Below are 14,533 nucleotides of genomic sequence, written 5' to 3' on the forward strand. Positions count from 1 at the left end.
ATAGAATATCGTTATAAGGTGACCAAAGAAAACTTAAAATAAAAATAAGTGCAGGGTGACTAAAGGTAACCAAAGTAAATATAAGAACATGGTGACTAAAGGTAACCAAATTCAATATATGTGTATGTGACCAGAGGTACCCACAGTCAATATCTGTGCATCGTGAAAAGCGGTAACCATGCAATTTCAATATCAGTGAAAGGTGACTAGAGGTAACCAAATTAAATACATGTATAATATTATGTTGTCCAGAGGTAACAATATCAATATCAATGTATGGTGATCAGAGGTAACCAAATTCAATATCAGTGTATGATGACCAGAGGTAACACAGTCAATACCTATGTAGGGTGACCAGAGGTTACCAAAGTCAATATATGTTATTATGAACAGAGGCAACCACCAATAATACAAGGAAATATCCGTGTATGGTGACCATAAGTGGCCAATTTCAATATGTGTATGGTAATCATTGTCAATAAGAATCTGTGTTTGGTCATTAGATATAACCAGTCGATGTGTACCCTGACAAAATGTAACAATTTTATCATGTGAAAGGTTATCAGGGATAATCAAAAGAGGTATCCTGAAAGATGACAAGTTGTAACATGTCAACATTTATTTTAACTGATCCGAGTTTAAACAAGAGTCAATATCTGAACGCTGACCAGACATAACCAATTTCAACCTTTTTGTACTAGGATGATGATCAGGATAAAGGTCATTATCAATAAAAAGTGCCCAGTGATAACCAAAATCTATAACTGCATTACGTGGAGTTGAAGCGAGATCTATTTCATTATCTGTTTTAAGGTAATTACCTGTACTCCTTTGTTTGATGTCAGTCAACATATTCCTACAAAAATTAATAAAACAAAAATCAATCTTAAATCAAGATGGGCAGCTAATCCAGGATTTTACGAAAAAGGGGGCGGGGCACCTGGTTGGCATGCAAATAATTGGATATACTTGCAAAAAGTTTTTGGATTTAAATGAACTCCATCCTAAATTCGCCTCTATCTATCTTAACATTGTCAACTAAATGCACATGTAAGAAAGTATGAATGGCATTGGTGAAATATTTATTTCGTAAACCTGTTTTATTCTTATGAGTCTATCATACAACATTTTGTTCTTATAATTTTATTTTAATGAAATTTCGATTTTGGCATTTAAGGGTAAATGGTCAATTAAACTAGAGGGTCTCAAGAGCCTGAATCGCTCACCTGTAATTTTTCGCTTAAATCTTTCATCAATGATTATTTTTGCTTTTCAATATATATTAATGAGTGGCTTAAAAATTCCATTTAAATGTTCTTTGTATCCGTCATATTTTTTCAAAAGCAAAAAAATGCATTTTACCCCTATTTTCCATTTTAGCCATATATAGTGTCTATAATTCTTGAAATACAAAATTTATACTGGATACTCTGAAACTCATTCAGCCCAAGTTTGGCTGAAATAGATGCAGCAGTTTCAAAGGAAAAGATTTTTTAAAGTAAGCAAACTAGATGAGCAAATTGTGAAAAATTGTCTTTAAAGGACAATAACTCCTTAAGGGTCAATGGACAATTTTGGTCATTACACTTATTTGTAGATCTTACTTTGCTGAACATTTTTGCTGTTTACAGTTTATCTTTATCTATAATAATATTCAAGATAATAACCGAAAACTGCAAAATTTCCTTAAAATCATCAATTCAGGGGCAATAACCTAAAAATCAGATACCCAATTTGGCTGATAATTTGAGGGCAGGTAGACCTTGATCTAATGAATACTTTAACTTCTTGTCTGATTTCTTCTAAATGCTTTTGTTTTTGAGATATAAGTCAAAAACTACATTTTACCCTATATTTTATTTTTAGCCATGGCGGCCATGTTTTCTGAGGAAACATAAAATAAAACACAAACTTTATTATAGATAACCTTAGAATCATTCAGCTTAAGTTTGATTTAATTTGGTTCAGTAGTTTCAGAAGAGAAGATTATTGTAAAGTAAGAAAATATGATAAACAAAACGTGCATAATTGTCCTTTAAGGGCAATAACTCCTTAAGGGGTCAATTGACAATTTTGGTCATATCAAATTGATTTGTAGATCTGACTTTGCTGAACATTTTTGCTGTTTACAGTTTATTTTTATCTATAATAATATTCAAGATAATAACCAAAAACTGCAAAATTTCCTTATTATTACCAAATTAAGTGGGTTGTTAGATTCATCTGAAAAATTCAGAGCTGATAGAACTTGACCTAATGAACATTTTACTTGTGTCAGATTTGCTCTAAACGCTTTAGTTTTTGAGATATAAGCCAAAAAACTGCATTTTACCCCTATGTTCTATTTTTAGCCAAAGGGGCCATGTTTTTTGACGAAACAGAAAATAAAACACAAGCTTTATTCTAGATACCCTAGGGATCATTCAGCTTAAGTATGTTTGGAATTGGTTCAGTAGGTTCAGAGGTGAAGATGTTTGAAATAGTTTACACCGGATGGACGACGACGACGACGGACGACGACAGACGACGGACACCAAGTGATGGCAAAAGCTCACATTTGGAAAGGTGAGCTAAAAATGAGGTATTTCAAGTTAACATATAGGTTACCATCACAAATGTATCATGAAGGAAACATCTACTATAATAAATATATTTTCTATGAAGAGCTAAGTTAAACTATAAAGTCTATGTAAATCATGATAAAAATCAGTTGTTTGTGTAGTTACTGTACTTACAAATCGTACACATCTTTTAGTTACACGTGTTCTAAGAAGCTAAATAGAAAGTACAATCATGCACAGTGAGTTCGGAAATTATTGCGATGTTTTTATCACTGCGAAAAATCCGACAGGGATGTAATCGCAATAATTTAAACTCGCATTTTGGATTTTTTCTTTTTTATGCATGAAGCGGGATATTTCTCAGTATCACAAAAAAAATAATAATCGCATTTCGGTCTATAATGATAATAAATGCACGCAATAATTTCTGAATTTTATACAGTACTTTTAATTTATTCTATTTTTTGAAACCACAATATTAATGCACAGAATAGCACTATTTTTAGAGGTTACCTGTACCAGGCCCCTTTCAGCGTAACTGTTATCCTTGTGCACAGTGGCGGATCCAGAGGGTTCCGGGGGTTTGAACCCCCCTTTTTTAACGATCAATGCTTTTAAATGGGGACATATGGTTGACCCCCTTTATCATGGGTCCGCCCCTGGTGGACATAGCATATTATATACCTTAAATTAACATGTTATAACCTTACATAGAACGACTCAAACACGAATATCACGTTTAATAAAATCAGACGCGTGTATCACAATGCAGTCTAATAAAAGCATGATTTAGCCATACAAGTTTACCTCACTTCTTCTTGTTTCGATCCCACATTTTGTCTCTTTTTGTATGGCATGTTAAAGTTCAATAACTCATGAATGTTGGAATAACCCGTATGCTATTTATAGATCTCTAGTATGTATTCTCGAAGTCATCATCCGATGCAGATCTAGGATTTTGAAAAAGTTTGGATCCGGATCCCACATACTTAAAAGACCTATTTATTTAATCTAAAATACATTTTTTGTTTGTTTTCAACAATTTTACAAATTTAAAAATATGTTTCAACGTAATCGGTTGTGTACGTTGACCAAAGATAGGGCACAGGACAAATAATGCGTAATACATCTGTTAGTTTCGCAATTACTGATTGTTTTTCAAGTCTCATTTATATATAAATAAGAAAAGCCATAATAAAAATAATTTCAAAATTGCTCATTTGACACCTTTCAGGGTATTTCTGCATAGTATTAGAAATTTACACCGAAATAGTGTTGACCCATTGTTTTAAGTACATGCATCTGATAAACGCACCAAACCCTAATAAAAAGCTACGCCACGAGCGCATGATACATCCGTCGCTCTTTTAGCTTGTCTTACGCTTTAACTTAATTTATATGATTAACTTACTAGAAATACTGTGTGCACTGCTCGGATAGACCCTCCCCCCCCCCCCCCCAAAAAAAAAAGCACACACAGTGGTACCTTTTGAAACAAAAACATGATTAATTCAGCACTATTAAGGCTACCACAAGTTAGAGGCCTCGATTTTTGAACAAATAAAATTCTATAACCGTCTAAAGTGTGAAAAATGGACCGTGAGTTTTCGACGATTTATTCAACGAATAAAGTTCCAGAACTCTGCAATATCAAATCAGAAATTTAGTCCCAATACTCAAAAAACTTAAAATCAGAAATTTTTAAAATCGAAAGGGAAATTATGTCAATATATATAAATAGAGGCAACAGTATTATACCGGTGGGAGAAAACCTAACAATTTTTGACGCCGTCGCCGGAAAAGGCGAGACAAAAACTTGTTTAAATATCTCAACTTGTTCGATATAGGGCAGGGTTGAGAACTCACTAAACATGTTTAACCTTACCGCATTTTTGCGCCTGTCCAAAGTCAGGAGCCTCTGACCTTTGTTAGTCTTGTAAGTTTTTTTTTTATTTTAGATCATTTATGTTTCTAAGTTATGTGTGACGCCCATTTTCACTAAACTAGAACATATTTGTGTTTAGGGGCCAGCTGAAGCACGCCTCTGGGTGCGGGATTTTTCTCGTTGTGTTGAAGACCAATTGGTGGCCTTGGGCTGTTTTTCTTTTTTTGCTCTTTGGTCGGGTTGTTGTCTTCTTGACACACTCCCTATTTTCATTCTCAATTTTAGATCTAATTGGTACAGTTGATGTGTACGTAAGTTTTGGTGACAACACATTCGTGTTCATTGTGCATGGGTGTATGTAGATTGAATTGGTCTGTACTTTAGGTATGTGGCCCGTACAATGTCCTGCATACTGGTACAGTACATCCACATCACGACTAATATCATGTATGGTAGTCAAGTAAATCTACCACCATGGTAATGCACTATACAATGTCCTGTATACCGGTATAGTACATTCACAAGTATGATAGTGCACTGTACAACTAATGCATACTGGTATAGTACATTTTCGACCACAATGTTTTTTCCCTGTCCTGCATACCGGAATCGTACAAACACATGCTATCTGTAGTTCATACATTGTCCTACGTACCGGTATAATACATACAAGAGCAGTGCTCTGTACAGTGTCTAGAATACACGAGAAAATTTTTCTGCCACGTTACATTGTGCATAATTAGTATTACTATTAACTCCGTTATCCATAAACCTTCAAATCCAAGCCCATACAACACATATACGTTTAGTCCATGTGTACCTTAGTAGGCCATCTACAAGTCTAACTTCCGCACGTGGCAGGTGTGCTCGACTCCAAACTTACATTGTTAGCCCGGGATTCTTTGTTTTCCTACCGATAGTCGATGGTTCTCTCCGGTTTATGAACGTTTTATCACCCTATTGGTAACAACAGATAAATGGACCCCATTTGAAATCCGTTCACAGGTAAAGAGAAAGACAGAATAATCAAAATGACTGATAGGGTATTTGCTACGTTACACTATCCATATCTATTATAATTCTCATTGTTATGTATAAATGTCAAAACACCATATCCAAGCACTGGCCGGCAGAACCAAATATTTCCCATACCGCTTATGGACGTTTAATCCCTGTGTACCTTAGTAGGCCATCTATATGTCTAACTAAGACAGAACTTCAATGATCAAAAACCGAGGTCCCAAAAATGACTGTTAGCGTCTGTGCTGTATCAAGCAACCCATACTATTGTTTTATTATTATTCATGCTCTGCATACAAGCCAAAAGAAAATTTGTACTCTATTGAACATTGAAATTCATGGTATACCTATATCCATGAAATCCACGAAAATTTGAAGCCACAAAGTCAAGTATCCACAAAAAAACGAAATTATTTCCTCGATCCATGAAAATTGGTACCCACAGCCTTTATAGCTCTAAAACAGTGTCAGGTCGTATCAGGCAATATGGGATGTGTTGTTGCGTAAATATTTCTTACTAACAAAATCAATGCCAGTTTTACAATGGATGTATCAAAAGAAATAAAACTTCATGTAATAGAACTATGTTTCGACACCTAAATTGCCAAATAAACCATGAATAACAAAAATAGAACCTTAGCCTTAAAATTTATATTTTGATCTCATGATTAGATATTTTATATTATCTTACCTCCTTACATATCACTGGTTAAAAGCAAACACATGGAGACCCTGTATATTCATTATGGGGTTAGTGGGCGTTTTTTTTTTAGTAGCAGTGTTATGTCCCTTTGTAATAACAACATGAAGTGGAAGAAAAATCTGAAATGCTTCGCCCAAACAAGAGATGAAGAAATTGATGATGAACGACTGAAAATAATTGCAGAAAACCACTTAAAGCTAACAAGTGGTTATTGCCAGCATTTGTTTTTGCATGGACCAATGGAAGTAGGTTCTTCATATTGAAAACTTGATCACTGTGATAGGCCACTAGTCTAAATGCCACATGTTAAGATAAGTGTAACAGGGTCGTATCTTGGGTAAAGAAATAATTAACTCTGTTTCTAGGGTTCTGATGATTTAATTACCAGTTTAAAAATAAACTCACTTGTGGAGTGAGTTTTACTGGTAGGAAATGGGTACAGCATACAAGCATATAACTACATCAATAGAGTCATCAATCAGTAAATTTGTTGTGTCCACAAAGATTACAATAATTTTCAAGGTATACAGGTAATATAAATCAGGACACACAATATCATGTGACTAATTTTCATGTTCCGTTCAAGCATCTGAGATCATCCCCAGTTTTTGGTGGGGTTCGTGTTGCTTAGTCTTTAGTTTTCTTTGTTGTGTCATCTGTACTATTATTTGTCTGTTTGTCTTTTTATTTTTGGTCATGACGTTGTCAGTTTGTTTTCGATCTATGAGTTTGACTGTCCCTCTGGTATCTTTCGTCCTTCTTTCAAATCTACCTGGGTCAATACAAAGAAAGCTATGTTATTTTAAGTAAAAGAAATCTTTTGGATATTCATGAACTCAATATAAAAAGTAAAGAGTATATTTGCAATTAAAGTAAAGTGTATATTTGCAATTAATAATAACATTCCTTTATCAAGATTCAGATTTAAACTTTTATAATAGATACAATTAATTTAAAGTACTTTATAAAGATATTTTTAGATGTAAAAATGACACAACTACACTAGTACAACAGTAGTCTATATGAATGAATGAATGAATGAATGAATGAATGAATGAATGAACAATAGATACATATTAGTACAATATTACATTACAGCCAGCCAGATAGGCTTAAGATGCACTGACAAATTAAAACTCAAATTTTTGAAAAATGGATAACAAATAGTTTTGGACGAATGTCTAAGTTATTTGACCATAATGACACATTAAAATGGTTGAATCCAAATGAGTGTACAGTATGTCAACTACATGTGATTGGTGGTAAACAATTCAACCAAGGACAAAAGATTTCTGTTGAACAGTGTGAGAGGAGTTGCATTCACAAGGTATCATTGCGGTTCAATAGTAAATAAATGGTCATAGTCCCATAACTCGTTTGAAACTGGTCGATTCAAAGTGAAATGACAATATAAAATGGTCAATTGCACAATGTCATGATGGAAAACAATCCTACTATTAAGTATGATTTTTTTTCAAGCAGTCTCAGAGGAGATGCGTTCGACATGTCATTGTTTCAATACTCAAATAAAAAGGTTTCAGTCCAACAAGTCCCTTAAAAATGTTCTAATCAAAATGAGGATATAAGGTCAACTACACATAACAGCAAACAATTCTACCAATCATGAGAGCTTTCTGTCAAATGGTATCAAAGAAGATCAATGCATTTACAGGGTGCAATCAACAGTTTTTGTTTCTATTACGTCATAGTTTGAGGGACCATGCAAAAGTGACCTTAGTGGTGGGGTGGTATTGTTAATAAAGATACTTGTAATAAACTAGATATCATTGGAATCAATTTTTCTCTAAATTATAATGAAAAAAAAATGAAGTGTACTTTTAATATAATAAAAAAAGTTCTATCAAGAGAAAATGAAAATAAAATGTCTAATCTGAACATGAAAAACCTGAAATCAGGTCAAGTGTATACCCATGTAGGCAAGATACAGGCACATTTCACATAATCAAAACTGTATGAATTTCATAGATTTTTACCTGGTCTTTCAAAAAATTCTCACTTCAGGGTACATTAGCCTGCTTTGAAAAGAGCTACAGCTGCTACAAATAAGTTTTCAATTTTCACTGCCAAAAAAACAGGATGTTTACAGTGTTGTCTCCCCTTAAAACATGTATATATAATATTAGTTCAATAACAGATAAAACATAGATACATGTAAGAGATTAAAATGTTGGCCAGATATTATAGTTATTGTATGAAAAAATATTGATGAAGATGTGAACAAAGGAATCATACACATCAAAACTTTTTTTCTGTAAAAAATGGAAACAATTAAATGTTTACAAAACTGTTGGATTGTGACCCCAAAAAAATAAATCTAACAGACATTTTTTTTAAGAAAACAACTTGTCTGCAGTTTAAGTAATAATTTGATTTAAAGCTCTTTTATGAATATACTGGCTGTTGTTAATAAAATAACTAGAGTCATGCAGATTCACTTTCATAAATCATCAAGATGCAATCAATACTGTCAGAATCATTGTAATCCTCATATAAGCCAATGCTAGAATCAAATTTATTACACTGACTACTGGGTTACAAAGAGTTTTTATTAAATAAGAAATTATTGTCTATGTCTTTCATTTTCATATCATAATTGAGAAGTTTGATTTGATGTCTCGAGCTCTTTACTGTCACATGACAGATTTTGATTACAACACAAGGTTTTCACATTCACTTCAAATATGAGGCCTGTTGTTATGTGATATGGGCAAGAATTCTTTAATGGACTTTTTGGTTTCAACACTGTTCTATTTGTAGGAAAAATATAAAGAACAGATCTAGAAACATTTTTAAGACATTTATTTTCACATTTATACCTTACAGATCCTTTTGTGAAAAAAAATGAACTTAAAATGTATTGCCACCAAGTAAAAAAGCCTTAAGGTAGATTGGGTGTGTAAATTAAAATCCATAGAATTTTATAATAATTTGTCAAAATGTAGTTTATATCATGTTTTTTTTTTAAATAATAATAAACTGTTAACACAGAGATATGTCTCGCCTTTTTGTTATTTTGATAATGCAAATGTTGAAATTAAAATAGCAATAGTTTAACATGTTAGTTATGCAAATATTCAAAGTCAATGAACCATGACTGAAGGTACAGGGCTAAACAATTTCCATGGACATGAAATGTGCCAATGCTAATACAACAGCAAACCAAATACAATTGACTTTTCATAAGTCGTTCCCTTTAAACAAACCTAAACACAAACATTAACTTGTAAACTATGTAAAAGTTTCAAAGTCAATGAACCATAATTAGGGGGTGGGGTTATATAATCACCATGGAAATGAAACTTGCAAATGCCAATACATTTGCATACAGAATATCATTGACTTAACATTAGTGGTTCATCTTGAACTGACCTAATCACAAACCAATACATGTAAACTAAGCAAAAGTTTCAAAGTCAATAGATCATGACTGAGGGGTAAGGACCAAATATTCTCCATGGAAATGAGATGTGCTAATGCTTATACAACTGCATACCAATTATCATTGACCTACGACTAACAGTTACCCTTAAACTGACCTAATCACAAACTAATACATAAAAACTAAGCAAAAGTTTCAAAGTCAATAGACCATGAATGAGGAGCAGGGCCAAATAATCTCCATGGAAATGAGATATGCCAATGCGCATACATCTGCATACCAAATATCATTGACCTATCACTAGTGGTTCCCCATAAACTGACCTAATCACAATCTAATACATGTAAACTAAGCAATGTTTCTCAATAGACCTTGACTGGGGGCAGGGCTAAATAGTCTCCGTGGTAATGAGATGTGCCAATGTTAATACAACTGTATACCAAATATTATTGACCTTCCACTAGTGGTACCTAATCATAAACTAATACATGTAAACTAAGCAAAGTTTCAAAGTCAATAGACCTTGACTGAGGGGGCGGGTCCAAATAATCTCCATAGTAATGTTGATTGATTGATTGTTGGTTGCTTAACGTCCAGTGGCAAATATGTCATGCATATTCAGGACGAGTCCATGGTAATGAGATGTGCCAATGCTAATACAAAATGCATACCAAATATCATTGATCTACCACTAGTGGTTCACCATGAACTAGACCTAATCACAAACTAAAACATTGTTGACGCTGCCGCCGGAAACAGCATACCTATGTCTCGCTTTTTGACTCCGTCAAGACAAGACAAAAGAATGGGTCACTGGACTTATTTTCACGCTACACCAGGTTGTGCAAAATTGACAGATTTTGTATAGATTATGCATGGAAAACCCAATTTTCTGCCATAAAACGAAAACTACACCATAGAATTTTGAGATAAAATATGAGAAGATAGCTCTAATATTATGCTTTCAGATAAGAAAAAGAAACAAGAGGCTCTCAAGAGCCTGAATCGCTCACCTGTTATTTTTTGCTTAAATCTTTCCACAATGATTATTTTTACTTTTCAATATATATTAATGAGTGTCTTAAAATTCCATTTAAATGTTCTTTGTATCCGTCATATTTTCTTCAAAAGCAAAAAAAAAATAATTTTACTCCCTATGTTTCATTTTAGCCAAAGTGGCTATGTTTCTTGCTGTACAAGGAAATAAAATACAAAATTTATACTAGATATTCTGAAACTCATTCAGCCCAAGTTTGGCTGAAATTGATTCAGCAGTTTCAAAGGAGAAGATTTTTTAAAGCAAGCAAACTAGATGAACAAATTGTGAAAAATTGTCTTTAATGGGCAATAACTCCTTAAGGGGTCAATTGACAATTTTGGTCATGGAACTTATTTGTAGATCTTACTTTGCTGAACATTTTTGCTGTTAACAGTTTATCTTTATCATTAATAATATTCAAGATAATAAACAAAAACTTCAAAATTTCCTTAAAATTACCAATCAAGTGGCATCAACCCAACAATGGGTTGTTAGATTCATCTGAAAATTTCATGGCTGATAGAACTTGACCTTATGAACAATTTTACCTCACATCAGATTTGCTCTGAATGCTTTAGTGTTTGAGATATACGCCAAAAACTGCAGTTTACCCCTATGTTCTATTTTAGCCATGGCGGCCATGTTTTTTACGAAACAGAAAATAAAACACAAACTTTATTCGAAATACACCAAGGATCATTCAGCTAAAGTTTGGTTGGAATAGGTTCCGTAGTTTCAGAGGAGAAGATTTTTTAAAGTTAGAAAACATGATAAACAAATTGTGAAAAATTGTCCTTAAAGTACAATAACTCCAGACGGACGACGACAGACGACGACAGTCAACAACGGACGCCATGTGATGGCAAAAGCTCACCGTTCCAGTAAGCTAACAATGCGGTCACGGGACTCGTTTTCTTGCTACATTAAAAAAATAGGCAAATTCCTAACACATGCTATTGTAAAAGTAACTTTATTTGAATTTTCTGCCCCTACATTTGAGTTGCCTCCCCTTATGTGGCAAAGTTGGAAAAAATTGAATCAACCAAAAGTATTCTGTTTTTTGTAAAATACAACCATTAATATGATAAAACATGTCATTTTCTATATTAAAAGGAAAATTCTTACACATGAATTACCTACTACTCTCGAAATTTGCACATTTTATTAAAGATCTAGACCGATTGCTTTCTGGTATTTCAAAATCCAAGATGGAGTAAGACACCTTATCTACCTTAAACATCATATTTTAAGGTTTTTTAGTGACAAAAAGGGAGACATTTTATACATGCACTTTAATGTGTGTGTATAACAGCTTATTTTACTTCATTTATGCCTGTAAATGATTCAGAAATTGTATCTAATAATCAAATTTTTCAAAAATAATCAATCCAATGTATTTGCCTGCTACCATTTTTTTTACAAATAAAGAATGAAAATTTACTTTTGCATTTAACATTCGGTGTCAAACATTGTTACATGTAAACAGTTATCAAACAAACATAAATTGCAGCACCCAAGGACTTAAATTGTTGTCTTATACTATTATTTATTTACCCAGTTGATGAAAAATAGCACACTTTCTTTAAATCTTTGTGTGACTTACGATAGGAAGGCCAAGAATAATGTCTTAGACTTTGTGTCAATCAAATCTTACAAATTTTGATCAAATACTTCATTAATGGAATGCCTTCAGTTGCTTTAATTTAATAAAATTTACAAATTATTAGATAATTTTAAAATCTGTACTTATATGGATTCAATTTATATTGTTTAACAAAAATTAAACTGATCTCAAAATGTGCATGTAACATTGTCAATGTTACATGCAACAATAAATATAACAATATAATATTTCTAAGGTCATAGTTTTGAGATGTTTGAAGTTATTTTATAAAATACATCACATGCAAGTAAATAAATAACAAAGAATATTGTATATAATAAAAATAAATAAGATATCTAAATGTATGTAACTATTTCAGTTGACATGAAAAAGTCAATGTTCTATATACTTCAAATATCTTTCAATCAAACATACAGTAGTTTATACTTCCTGAAGCGTAAGTTCTGGTCCAAACTTCTAACATAATCAACAAACCAAAGATGATTTTATATTTTAATGGAAATAAATGACTGTTTAATCTATGGCTATCAACGTGTCAATGTTACATGCATCAAATGGAGCTTTAATTCTATTTTTTTTGGATGTTTATTAAAATAATTAATTCAGAAAAAAACACTGATCTTAATTAACAGCCATGAAATAGGCTAAGACAGAGGCAAGATATGTTATTTGAAACAAAAATAAACATGCACATACTTTACAAATTTTACAAGTGTAACATTGACCCCAAACACATTTGTTTTGGGTATTTTTTCCTTTTAATCAACAAGACAGTATTTGTCATTCAAAAGGTAATTGTTGGAACAAACTCCAACATCATCTCACACCATAGCAAACATTATATACTCTTTTAATTAGATGAGTAATCATGGTAATTGGCAATTGAAATAATCTTGGTGTCAATGTTACATACTCCATATATCAATAAATATAGTATTATAAGAAGACATATTTTACAAAAGTCTCTTGATTTTAGATGTCTTGCTAGAAGAAATTAGTAGTAAAGCATTTTTTAAATGAATAAAGGGGGTCTATTTTTTTTATTTTTAATGTCACACTTTAGGTCTGTTTAGTGAATTCTTGCCCATATACAAGTTCTGTGTTCACTTTTTATCAGTGTTGTTATTGTTTACATCTTCCCCAAGAGCTTGAAGCAATGTATCCTTCTCTTCTTGAAGATAAATAATAGTCTCTTCTAGAAACTTCTTCTTCTTTTTTAATCTTTTTTTTTCCTAAAAAAAATAAATACAGGACATGATGAAAACATCATAAATTTGTGTATGGCAGAGTTCTAGTTCAAGAATATGATTGGAGCTGAATCATTGAAAGCACAATATTTTCCTCTTGCTCTAACTGCTTTAATATTTGAGATAAAAGCCAAAAACTGCATTTCTCCCCTACGATCTATTCTAGCCATGACTACCTACAAATGATTTTGTTTACAAGTTTGATTGAAAATGGCTCAATAGTTTGAGAGGAGAATTAAGAACTTTGAAATAGTTTATGACAGACAGACAACAGATAGAAAGACGACTTGCAGACTATAAACAATGCTGAGTGATGTTTAAGTAAAAGTGAGCTGAAAAGGAGAGATGAAGTACTACCAAAACAGGATTCAGTTTAATATTACATCAAGTATTTGATCGGTTCAAAGTTTTTAAATAGTGATGATTTTCAAATGTTTTGAAATTTATAAAATAATGGTTTTGACAATTTTGTTGAGTAAGAAAAAATTTAAAGCAAATACTCTTTTACTAGTACTGTTAAATTTTGACTAGTGAAGTTGTCCCATAGTTCTAAGCTGCAGCAATTTTAAAATCTGTGTATCTACATGTCATGGTGTATGTTATAAGAATCTTAGAATATGTTAACTCACCACAGACAAATATTCCAGTTTATGTTTTTTCTTTTGTCTACATTTATGAGCAGCTCTTCTATTTTGTTCCTTTCTTTCGTTTCTTTTAATTTTCTCTTCTTTGGTAAGCTGAAATTACACAGAAGATGAAACTGCTATCAATAAAAGAGATTTTGGACACACATAAACAAAACAAGTATTTTGCTAGTATTGCATGGCAATACTGTTATACATGGTCCTGCACTACCAGTTATGAATGCATTGTACTGGAACAAAATGTGAATTTGTCATGGTGAAAACAATATAACAGATATCATTATCAAGTCAATATCTTAATTAAATCATGATGAAACAAGTAAAACTGCGAGCTACTGCTCACTAATGATACCCCGCCGCAAGTGGATAATTACAATAGTGTAAAAATATGTAAGTGTTCGGTAAACAGG

At 32.4% G+C, this 14,533-nt stretch overlaps 1 protein-coding gene across 50 annotated transcripts in view; it reads right to left on the minus strand.

Annotated features, from left to right (window-relative positions):
* The window catches only part of LOC127699763 (sodium/potassium/calcium exchanger 1-like), a 29,223-nt gene extending 25,780 nt beyond the window's left edge, over window positions 1-3,443 (minus strand). For all 50 annotated transcript variants that reach the window (XM_052203105.1, XM_052203103.1, XM_052203106.1 and 47 more), the window contains exons 1-2: window positions 3,369-3,443; window positions 822-856 (exon numbers count right to left, since the gene is read on the minus strand). In XM_052203105.1, coding sequence (XP_052059065.1) covers window positions 822-856; window positions 3,369-3,418 — 85 coding nt within the window. In that variant the 5' untranslated portion in view covers window positions 3,419-3,443. The remainder of the gene's footprint in view (window positions 1-821; window positions 857-3,368) is intronic.
* Between the last annotated feature and the right edge of the window lie 11,090 nt (window positions 3,444-14,533).

The sequence above is a fragment of the Mytilus californianus genome, unplaced genomic scaffold, assembly GCF_021869535.1.
Source record: "Mytilus californianus isolate M0D057914Y unplaced genomic scaffold, xbMytCali1.0.p SCAF_40, whole genome shotgun sequence".
Classification (NCBI taxonomy): domain Eukaryota; kingdom Metazoa; phylum Mollusca; class Bivalvia; order Mytilida; family Mytilidae; genus Mytilus; species Mytilus californianus.